Below are 12,558 nucleotides of genomic sequence, written 5' to 3' on the forward strand. Positions count from 1 at the left end.
AAGTTTCAAAGTACACTTTAACACAGTTTTGATTTGCAAAGTGCCAGAACATATTTGTGTAGGAAAGAAACAACAATATGTAACTAAGCACATTAATCAATTCTCATTTGATAGAACCATTCATGTAGCAGATATTATATGCATAATGAACAATGAACATGTTAATCAGCTTTTTGTCATTTTTACTTAATTTTACATAGTAAAGGAAGCATTGTATTAGCGAAAAAAATTTCATTCAAATATTCGCCCAAATTTCCATTTTGCTCACTCCCCGAATGAATGCTGAGTTGATTTTTTGGCTCGACCGCACATGCATGTGTACCCAAAAAAGTACGGACGCCCGAAATGCAGGGTTGGTAAAAAAAAAAAAAAAAAAAAAAACTTTTTTTGTTTAAACTAGGTTTTTTTTGGTTTAAACCAGGTTTATTTGGTTTAAACACTATTTGTAAGAAATAGAATTTTATTTTAGGAAAATCATAATGATTTTATCAAGTAATTGTTCAGGAATGTTTAATATTCAAATTCGTACCTAATTTCTTTGTAATTAATTAAATAATTTAGAGTAAAATCTTGTAATTTTATTTCTTCATTCATAAGAGATTTCTACAGGAGAATATTGTTTGAAAATCTTTATTATAAAAAATACAATATGTAGATGGGCCTTGTTATAAATAATCAAAAATAATTTACTGTGATAGTTCAGACATTATTAATTACAAACAACCAAGAATAAATACTTTTAAATTAATTTCCTCATAATCATAGCGATTTACGATAAAAGAAGTAAAATTAAAATAATGTATTCTAAAACATGAAAAATATTTTGCAGTATCTACAAATGAATCACAAGTTTGAGGTACATTGCAGAACTTTAAAAATCAAGAGATCAACGTATATTTAACTTAAAGATTTTAAAAAAATTTCAAATCATGTAATTTATTTATCTAATGTATCAGTGACAACAATTATAGAAACAGGACAAGTAGGTTTTAAGGAAATCAATACGTTTTCCATTGTAGACATTATTTCTCTTGGTTTAATGCATTTAGGAATATAATTTTTTTTTTTATCAAAGAAGAAAAAAATAATTAAGAACCTCAGTATGAAAATACTCTTTTAACATAATTTCAATAATGAAGACTCATAAAAGTTAATGTTTATTGATTCTTTCACCATTCCTACATGAAACTTCTTTTATAATATTGGGATAAAAAAAAGGTTTTTTGATAGGGTGAAAATTTGTCAGTAAATTTCTTTTTAAAAGCACTGAGTTACATGAATACTTTCTGTTTTCATAATTTTATATATTTTCTTTTCTTGCTCTGACTGCATCGTTTATTAGGGATGCTAAAGGTGAGCAGGTATAAGCACAATTCTATACCTACTACAAGTGTTCTTGGACTTCATTAGTTATTTTTTTCTCTTGTCATTTAAATATTCTAGCGTTAAAATTTATTTTTTCTATGAATCCCTTCAATGGTATATAATCTATCTTAATAAATCTTAAGTAATCTAAGCAAATTCGGTTGTAAATGAAGTTTTGGTTGGAATATACTTTTTGGACTATTTTGAAATGCAAAAAACTGAAAAATTCTGATAATTGAATGAATAAAAAAAGAGCTACTTGGATCTTTTCTCCATGTAATTTAAGAAAAACCCAATTGGTCTGCCTTGTATATTTATGTACCTAATGGGAAAGATGCATTGATTTTAAAAAAGAAAAAAAAAACAAAAGAAAACTATTTAGCAAACTTGCATTACCTTAAAAAATGCAAGTTTCTTTATTTATTAAAACTATAATTTATCTATAAAAATGTGCTAGTTACTTCGCATCAATTAGATTTTACTCTTTGCAATAATATAAAATTTATGAAAACATTTGGGGGGGGGGGGGAAACGATGAAGTTTTTCAAAAAAAAAAAAAACAATTTTGGAAAAAAAAACATATGAGGTCGTGAGAAGCAAAGGGATGCAAGTGGCAAAATGAAAAATTTGGAGATAACCAGTGCAAATGGTAGGTGAACCTCTCCTATGTCTTAAGGCAAGCGATCGTACTAGTACACCCTAGTACCACAGCAGCACCCTAGCAGGTGCTGCTGTTTAACATGATTTAGAAAAAAAGTTCAATGAAAGCCTATCTAGGATCTGATCTTTAAACGCATTTTACTCAAAACTTAAAATAGTCCACTTGCATCTCTTTGCTTCTTACTGCCTCATAGGGTTTTTTTTTTTTAAACAACTTGGTTTAAACCATCGTTTTAAACCAATGTGGTTTAAACCAAACAACCCTACTGAAATGTCCATTTTGATGATCCCAGATTTAATTACCACAAGTTTTCTCCTGACGTCTGTATGTGCATATGTACGTATCTTGCATAACTGAAAAACGGTATGCCGTAGAAAGTTGAAATTTGGTATGTAGACTCCTAGTAGGGTCTAGTTGTGCACCTGCCCTTTTGGTTGCATTCGAATATTCCAAAAGGGATCTTTTACTCCTTTTTGGGGAAAATCAGTGTTAATTTCAATGCAAACTCAAGTGCTGTCATAATTTAGCAAAAACTTGTAAACAAACTTTTGGTGGTCAACTTGGCTAAAAATTTGGCAAAAAAAGTTATTCTTTGAATTTGGTTTCAATTTGGCTCTATTTGCTGTATTTAGAGAGTTATCTATTGAATCACGTAAAAATTATCAATATTTGGAAACATATTCTTTGTAAAAGGCTTTTTTGCATTGGTTTGCGACAAGCTAGTCAATATTTGAAATGGTTTTAGATTGTTTAGTGTGAATGACGTGCTTGAATAAGGTAAGGTGTCTGTGTTTTTCTGAAAGTGTTGATTAAAAATCATTAAATTGGCCTAAAAAGAAGTCATGTAATGCACACATCAGCTCATTTATGTTTAGTTCGCTTTGTCAATAGGGGAATTTTTTTTTTTTAATCATGAAATTCAGAAGTTTTAAGGGAAATTCCATGCTCTTTAAAGTAAGAACAACAAGTGTCAAAAGTTAAATGTTGAATCGTTGACTTGATTTAATTTTTGTTTCAATAATTATTTTAAGGTTTTTAAAGCGTACATCTCTAGTTAATAGTTTACGTTTAAATTTATAAATTTATAAAATGTTAGAATCAGTACATATTTTATTGATGAAGAGATTTATCCATTGCATCTCCTTTAATTATTTTCCATATTCAGTGGTAAGTGTAGTTTTCATGAATTTCAAAATGTTTGGGAGGGATAAATTGGAAATCCGTTTTAAGCCTTCGATTTCACTTTAAAAAACGACCACAATTTTAATTCAAAGCGGAAATAATGTTGTTCATAATTTTTTATAGTGATATGTATTAAATAATATCTTGATTTAATTATTCATGTATTAGATCGAGATCAATTAATGGCTTCAATGACAGCGTTGTGACAGTAATGACAATTTGATAATGCTGCGTGGTTAATTGCTAGAGGAAACATAAATTAAAGCTTTAAATGAAAAAATTAATGTATTTTTTTTTCTTTGTGTCCTTTCTTAGTTTATGTTTTAGCTCTTAAATGGTGTGGCAATATAAGAGTGCCCCTCTCTCCCTCCCCCTAGAAATTTTTTGGTTTTGCCCTTGAGTAACATTGAATAACATTTGGAATTGAAGTAAAAATTTCATACTCTTAATTTTCTTTTATGTAGCTGAAGGTTTAGATCAAAGTTTCCCAAACTGTGGTCCGCGGATACCCGGGGGTCTGCAAGTGCATGCCAAGCGGTCTGCGGTGCTATCCAGCTAAAACTTGAAATATAATTGAGATTGAAGGAAGAGAAACATATTTATAAGGGATAAAAAACTTCTTGGTTAAGTACATGCAGGACGCTGCAACTTCTTCCCCCCTCCTCTCGGAAGTAAACGCATTACACATCAATTAATTTTATGCACTTTGACAAAGTTCATATTGATACAAAACTATATTAAGCAAAATGCAAACATTGAGACACATTTTTACAGCTGGGATATTATACTTCAAATAAAATGATACAAAGGGTGGTGGCTGTCCATAGTTGAGGCAAACTTAAGCAGGCAGCATTATGAAGACTATGTAGGTCCTAATCACAGCGTTATGATGCTGCCAGGGTAAGTTTGCTCGAACTATAGTTAGTAATTAAAAAATCTTAATACGCCATAAAAATACAACTCATATGAAAAATTAACACACTTAAACTAAGCTAACAGTGTTTTGTTCACTAACTTCAAAAGTTTATTTTTATTAGTAAAGTTATTGTAGAAATTAGGTGATAACATTTTTATTCCTAATTGAATTTCAAATAGAATTTTACTTCCATAACTCAAAATAGAACAATGAATAAATAAATTTAAAGGGAAAAAAAGAGAAAATATATTAGAGAAAAAAAAAGATTTAACTGGGCAAAATCTTTCCACTTTTTTTTTTTTTTTTTTTTTGCACCCTAGGAAGGGGGAGGGGTCCACAGAGGTCTAAAGTTTGGGACCCTCTGGTTTAGATAACTTTATTAAAAGTCATGATTCTTTCATCTTCCCCTATTTTCAAAAAATTGCTGTTGGGAATTCATGAAATTTGTTTTAATTTTAGGTTTTCTCGGCTTACACAAATAAAACTGATAAAGGAATATTTTTGGAAGGTAATAGGGATGTTTCATCTGTGGAAGTTTCACTAATAAAGTTCTTGGAATCAAACTGGAATGAAAATGTTCCCACAAAATGGTCAATTCTTCATCCTCTTGAGTAAGTTGTTTATTTCAGTTAATGCATTTTCTTAGTCACTGAACCTTGAAACCAACATTATTGTAAGGATTCCATGAAACTGTGAAAATATGTTAAAAAATTTTTTAACTATCAGTGCTCAGTGTTGTGCTGTTTGGCCAGTACTGCTGATAGAAAAGGTTTTTTTTTTTTGCCCTTTGTGCTTCGAAAATAATTCTCTAACCTCCTGAGACATAAAAGATATTTTTCTCTATTAGCTGAGCTGATTGGAATAGTTAAAAAGTAATTGAAGTAACAAAGTTATGTGTGAAAACACTTTTTATATCTTGCTCTTCAAAATCATCCAGGCAACTTCAAAAATTGTGAGTGGCTTAATTTTTACTCACTGAATAATTTAGTTTCGTTGGCGCTCTGTTATTCACTATTCCAGACTGACGAGTCCATAACAAGGACGAAATTGCGGTCTCTGAATGTAATAACGATCTTTCGGTAGATTACTTGAAATTTTCTTGCATCATGCTAAAAATTTACTTATAATTGAAACATTTTATTTTCGTTTTCAAAATAACCATACAGAAAAATAATTATCATCAAATCTAGTGTCAAATTCATTCGAAACTGAATCTATTACTTCATACCAAGTATTAAAAAATCAATGTTTGACTTCACATCATCATGTGGATTTTTGTATTTTTTTTTTTTTTTTTTTCACCTTTTTAAAATTGGCTTGGAGGAAGAATTTTTTTGAAAAGTTTCACGATTGATTGAAATATACATCTATGTGAAATCTATTTTCAGTTTCAATTGTAGATTGAACTGTGGTAGTAGGGTACACAGATCAATTGCAGATTGAACTGTGGCTTGAATAGTCCAAAAATTAGGGGTAGCTGATTGAAGATGTTTTGATATAGTAAAGCATTTTTCAAAAACTTTCCTCAATACAAACAAATTGAATAAAAATTCAAACGAAGTCATGCATGCTAAAGGGCATGAGCTTTTTCACCATTGAAAGAGTCGTTTTGCAACAATTCTTCCAGTCGTCAAATCACTGCTTTGAAGTTATAGAGAAATGTTTTTATCGTTTTAACTTTTGAAGATTATCTTGTGTCACTCCGCGATTGCATACATATAGTACCCCATTAAAGGTATTTTGTTGGCATGTCTTTTTTATTTAATAATCACATGCATTTTAAGAAGTTTCTATGAAAGCATTATAATGTATTGAGCAGCTGAAACTTGTTTCTAGTAGAAGAAAGCAATGAACACTCATTTAATAAATATACACTTAAAAAATGAGCGTAAAAGGGAATGTAAAATATCAAGGAATTTTCTTGTGAAAACCATGCAGCCACACCACTTTTCACGAGCCTCTTATATTGGACATACCATCGTTACACTGGGCACACAAGTGTGAAATATTTAGCCTATATGAGGCAATGTCTTCTTTAGTTAAAATCAACCATGGTTAATTTTAACTAACTTAATTCATAAAACCTAACCATGGTAACCTCTATCAGTTTTCTATGTTCTGACAAAGCCGAAAATAAAAATACTTCATGAATTTCTAAGTCATCATCCAAATAACGAAAAACACTTTTTCTAGTCTGAGAATGTGTCGAGTTTCATCAAATTGTTGCTGAGAACCAACGAGATTTCCTTTAATAACATTGGTTTCCGACTTACATAAATTGAATTCACCCATTTTCTGTCATTCTGCTCAAAAAATTTGGGGGTGCGACTGCCCCCTCTTGATCTTCCTATTTGCCGCCCCTGTGCTTACCAGAGATATAGCTCTTAAAGATTTTACAGAATTATAATTTATTTTAATTATATTGTGCTATTTTATTATGATATGCATGTAAATATAGGAAATTAAAGATGCATATACTCTCCAAGCATGACAGTGTTTAAAGCTGTTTTATTAATTTTAAAGTAATTATTTTTATGCTAATGCTTAGAATGACCATCAAAACTCAGAAACAGTTTTAGATTGGTTTTAGTTTTTTTTAATTTATTTTTATACAATATACCCAGCTGCTCTACAAAACTTCAAAATGCTTCTCAAAATCTCTACACCTGCTCCTCAAATTTTTTCTCCAAAGTTAGCTACACTGATAATGTCATTTTTTAATTATGGTGTCTAATGATTCAGCTTGTATTGAGTGCTTAATTATATGGAAGTTTTATAGCATTTGACGTCACATTATAAAGTTTTAATTTCATCTAATTTATGGGCTGTGGGAAATTGAAAATAATAAAAAGAATTGAAATGTCTGTTAAAATCTTAAATGCAAACTTTTTTTTATATGCTAGCATTTCTACAAGTAAAAAAGAGTGAAACAAATTTTTTCTATTAATATTTAAAAGACAGCATAATATCAATATATATGTATAGTTTCGTGTCGACATTTGTTACCAATCTTAACTTCAAACTTACCTGTCTGACTCTTAATATTTATTTTCATGCTCTTTCTCTGAAGTTTGACTGCTGTGAGTCGCGATGGACATCTCTGTTAGGTTACTGTGTTACAATGCTTTCTATATGATTCTAAGGAGATTTCTTCAACATGTTGAGATCTACCTAGGGTCTAGATTTCCTTAAATTATCCTGCTGAGTATTCATTGTTTTGTATATTTTCTTTGTTTTGTTTCATTTTTAACTTATAGTATTTTTTTTTTCTCATTATTAGGAACAGTAATGTTAGAAATATCTTAGAAACAGTACCTGAATCTGAAGAATCTGTAACTCTTTTCATTGAATTTCCAGATTCTCATATTGGAAGAAAAGTAAGTATTTTCCATTTTTCAAGTGTTCTTGATAATTTGCATTGTATAATATAACTTAATTTTTTTCAGGGGTGGGAGGGGGGGGGGGGGGTCAATGAATCAATCACTTTATTTTTGTACTACCTGCAAAATTCAAAGTACCTTTAATAATTAGTTTATTGTTACTTAAAATGGTTTTAGTTGTGGTATCTGCTGCAGAATTGTGTTCAGCAGTCTGCAACAGGTTAAAAAGCCACAAAACAGATTGCAAGGTAAACCAACTATGTTGGTAGGTTTTATAATTAATTTAATGGGGGTAGGGAAGCTCTCCCTCTCTATCCTATATTTTGTATTTTTCTTTAATTTCTAAGATTGTCCTATATTTGTCCCATATTAATAGGGACTATAGTTTGTCCTATATCATTTCCCCGCATCTAAATTTGAAATTAACATCTCTATGCTAAAAATTTCTATCAATCAAATGCATTTTTTTTTGTGAGTGACTAATATTGAAACGAAAGTAATTACCTTCATTGGGTATTAACAGTACCTGCTGTGAGTAAATAGGAGAGAATGGAAGAAGAAAAAATCACCAATTTTAACCGTTAACTTAGTGCACACAATGGAAGCGAATGGCAGTTGGGGGGTGGGGGGGGGGGGGGGGTGGAGAGAATGTCAATAAATTTTTCAGTTTGCAGGGCAGAGTTTAAGCAGCAACTTTGGAAGTATGTGCATTGAAAATGATGCCAAATAAGACAAAAAAAAATTCTCATTAGGGTTAATAGTTGCAATTGACAGCTGACCCAATTCATTATTTGTTTTATTTTATTTCCTTATTTATTTTGTTTATTTATTAATTTATATATTTTTGGAACTCTCCAGGGTTCATGAAAAATCTACATTATGGCACATAAAATTTTATGCATTATATCTAATTAGATACTTGGAATCATAAGGTCAACAAATAAGTGTTTCATTAGTTTGCCTTTTGTAAAATCCTCACTGCGCCAGTCTTCCTTTGCTAACATGCTTTCAAGTGATATTGCATCAATTTGATGTTTTTAAGGTATTCATTTTTAGTTTGAATTTGATTAGGTAATTATGGATTTATCCTTCCAAGATGATGTCAATATCCGGAGAGTTCTGACTACAAATACACTGTTACTTGCAGATTTGAAAACACCTATTCTAAATTCATCTGTTCCTTCTGTTATACGAATTCACAGAAGTGGTGAAGAAGAATCCCTTTTTAAGTATGTATAATTTCCTGAATCACTTTAATTTTGAGTGCATTGAAGCAAAAAATATTGAAAGGTAATATTGAAATATACATCAGTTTATGGACCATGATTTTGAATGAAATTTATTTATTTATTAACTTTTTTTCATTATTTGCTTATTATTCTCTACCTTTAAGTTTTTCAATCATCAAAAATGTATTGTATGTTGTAATTACAGTTCCAAATACCAGTGTTTCAAGTTATTTTGCAACTCTGTGTTAAACCATTTTTTGCTCAGGTAAAATATCGATATTTTCGGCATTAGAATGCAATGAAGAAATAGTTTTATTAAAATGTTTTCTATTTAACTTTTTTGACTGTTATTTGAATGCATTTCTTTTCTGATGTGACAGCCCTAAAATCAAAAAAATACAAAATGCTAATGTTTTTATGTCTTCCACTTCCTTAATGACTCACTTGTCATTTTGCAAAAATGAATTTCTAATATAACAACAAACGTATTTGTGCGAAGAATAAGTTATTCCAACCTTTAGTTGCAGCAATACTTTCAGATAGTATCCTCATATATTGTAATAGCAAATTTGCTAATTGAGTAACGCTCCTGACATAACCAACAGTGAAACTCGCGCAACGGCATGATAATTTGATAATGTTTTTTTGTCATTGTTTTACTTGCAGGGAATTGTTTTACTTTGACAAAGCTAAGCTAGATCGGTAACTTAACTGTTTTACTGGTAAGACTGTCATTTTAGGAGAGAATGAGGAAACGAAAAAGTGGTCAACACTGAACGCTATCTACTGTAGTTAAGGGTTAATCCACTAGAGTTAGGGTTAAAATTTCAATTATCAAAATATCACCAAACAGGCAATTGCTTCATTCAAATGTAGAAGCAATTTTCACCTGTCATACCTTGACGGGTCATTTTCTAGTTTTCTTAATATTACTGTGTCACAACGAATTTTTAGAAAAACCTCTTCTGTTAGCATTTCAAATGGTAATTTGTTGCCACTGTTTGTTTATTGTCATCTCTCGGTATTTAGCTACATACTTGGCGAAATAATATTCAGCAGTAATAGAGTGACTTGAGAGAAGATAGTCATAGTGAAATGTAAAAATATTTCAGACATCTACGTTATTAATTATGAAGAATTTTGTGAAGAAAACTAATAAGTTTAGTTCATTCCATCATAAAATTTTATACCAAACCGTTAACAAAAAGCTAACACACACCTATCCTGATCAACAAGAAATTGCTGAAGATGATTTTAATTTCTGAAAAGAATCGTTTCTCAAAGAGAAATTACAACTAGCAATAAATAAAAAAAAGCCACTCGCAATACAAAAGAAACACAAAGAAATGATGCATCCAAAACCAGCAGGCAAGAGACTGAATTATTTGAAAATGAAAGACTTAGAGGCAAATATTTAGGAGGGTTGTGCATAACTAACAGTGCTGTCCACCAACGTGAATCAGAAGAAGATTAAAGCAGAAAGAGTATTTTTCAACTGCAGAAAATTTGCTCTAAAATGAGTTCTAGACTTTTGAGTATTCTATAAATGCATTATGTTTCTTACGATTTTTTTTTCATTCTAACAGTTGTTTCTTCATTTTGCATTTGTTATCAATAAGTTTTCTTAGTTAATACACGTTTTGCATAAAATTAGGAAAAATGACATTGAAACAAATATGTTTCTGATCCCTTTTTTGAGAAATATCCAATGCTGGTATTCTTGTATCCAGTTTTAAAAAATACTGAATACCAGTATTGTATTTTTGGTCCAGTTTTGGTATGTTGTTCAATATTAAACATTTTTACATAAAATGCACTGCCAGCTCAGTCATTCCATCTGAGGACTGCAGTTTCGTGCTTATTAGCACTCATCAGCCCGGAATAGGAAGTGACTGAGCTGGAGATGACAAACCTATAAGGAAGCAAAGAGTACCAAACAAACGGGTAGCCAGCCAATATAGAATTACCACAGACCAGATGTTTTTGTGTGTAAAAATCATGAAATCAGATGTCATTTTTATGTGAATGTTGATACACCTTGGCTAACCTCGACATTTATCAGACATTACACTTATTCAGTAACTTATATTTGATAGATATAGATAGATACATGCACAGGCCCGGATCTGCGTACCTGCAGACCCCGCATTGAGGGGGGGGGCAACGGCCCAAGCAATTGAAATACTAGCACTAAGACTTACGAAACGCTGCAAATATACACTACTGGTGTCTGGGAAGGGGCCCTTCAGATTTTGTTGCAGGGGGGCACAAAATTTATAGATCTGGTCCTGTGCATGCACTATGTAGATTTAAGTTTAATCAGGCCAATTATTGGGTAAATGTAAAGTGCCCTGTTTTTTATTCATGAAATGTTATTTAAATAAGTATGTTAATACATACATTGCATATACAAGAAGTTTTCAATGCATAAATATGTAACAATTTTTAAATAATTAATGTTTAGAGAGAAACTTAGATAATGTTTTTTTCTCCTAGATTTTCAAAAACCACAAGTGAAAAAATTATTCGAGATGAAATATTCAAATATTTTACTGGGCAGTCTAGGAGAAAATCAGACCTTGTTTCCAAAACTGATATGAGTAATCGAGGAAAGTTGTAAGTGGATGTGTATCCTAAATATTATATATTATTTTTAAATAGTTGATTTGTCATCTGTAGCTGGTTTTATTATCTGTGGAGTATTTAAGTTCATATTCGTCCAAAAAAAAATCACACAAAAAAAATTAATTTACTTCTATAGATTCTCATTTAGTTTAAGCAAAAGTTTATAGCATATCATACCTCTACAGTTTTATCGAAAATAAAATGCTGTAAACTGACTGTATTTTTATGCAAATAAATTCTTTGACAAATCACTTTATAAAGCACTTACATCAGTTGTAGTCTTAAATTCTTTTTCTCATGATTTATAAAATGAATTTTTCAAATGTGAATAAGTTCTTTAAAGCAATTTTTAAAGTGGCATACTAAGCATGTTTTTGCTTTAATCTTGCTTGCTTAATTTTATATTGCTGTAGATTGCTTCCCTTCTACACAATGAAAATAAAAAACCAATGAAGCACTGTTTATATGTTTCCCTTTTATATGTTTTTAACATTTATAGGTTTTATTTAACCGGTTCTAGGAGAGAACAATACATAATAACGTGCACCTATTATATTTTTTTTTTCGTTTATACATGCTTCTCATTAAGTCCCTTTAAAAATGTATCAGCGATGTTTCTCTGTATGTACAAATACATTACATGATTAGTACAGAATGACAGTGAAGTCTATTAAAACCCTGTTTTCATGATTTCTGTAGGTGTTTCATAACTTTGTCAAATAATAATAGTATTAATATGAAATAGTATGGCACGGTAACCGCAGATAATCCAAATAATAGGTAAAAATGATACTAGTGTATTCAATAGCTAAAATGTATGAATGATACTCACAAATACAATTGTAGCTAAAAACTTTGCTACATTGCATCTACTAACATGGAATGTAAAAAATGTGTGTTTTTAAAAGCCAAAAACCAACAATAACACAATCAGAAGTTTAAAACCCATTTAATGGCCACTAAGAAATTTTTTTAAAAAAGAACCGTGGATAATCCGGCCACTAATAATCGGGAGTTTACTGTACGTGAATATTAGTTTTTTTTTTTCTTTTCAAGCGTAGGAATATTGAAAATGTACTCTTTGACTTTTCAATAAGTAAGCCATAACATCTTGATATTTTATGTCTTTTTTTTTTCGCCAGGAATATAATCTGTAAACATTCTTATGAAGTAGTTGCAGAAAATATTTACTCTTTCACA

At 30.4% G+C, this 12,558-nt stretch overlaps 1 protein-coding gene across 1 annotated transcript in view; it reads left to right on the forward strand.

Moving 5' to 3' along the window:
• LOC129230423 (sulfhydryl oxidase 1-like) overlaps positions 1 to 12,558 on the forward strand; it is a 103,027-nt gene that overhangs the window by 45,990 nt on the left and 44,479 nt on the right. The window contains exons 3-6 of the mRNA XM_054864825.1: positions 4,584 to 4,735; positions 7,405 to 7,501; positions 8,576 to 8,733; positions 11,230 to 11,349. Coding sequence (XP_054720800.1) covers positions 4,584 to 4,735; positions 7,405 to 7,501; positions 8,576 to 8,733; positions 11,230 to 11,349 — 527 coding nt within the window. The remainder of the gene's footprint in view (positions 1 to 4,583; positions 4,736 to 7,404; positions 7,502 to 8,575; positions 8,734 to 11,229; positions 11,350 to 12,558) is intronic.

Source organism: Uloborus diversus, chromosome 1 (assembly GCF_026930045.1).
Source record: "Uloborus diversus isolate 005 chromosome 1, Udiv.v.3.1, whole genome shotgun sequence".
NCBI lineage: Eukaryota > Metazoa > Arthropoda > Arachnida > Araneae > Uloboridae > Uloborus > Uloborus diversus.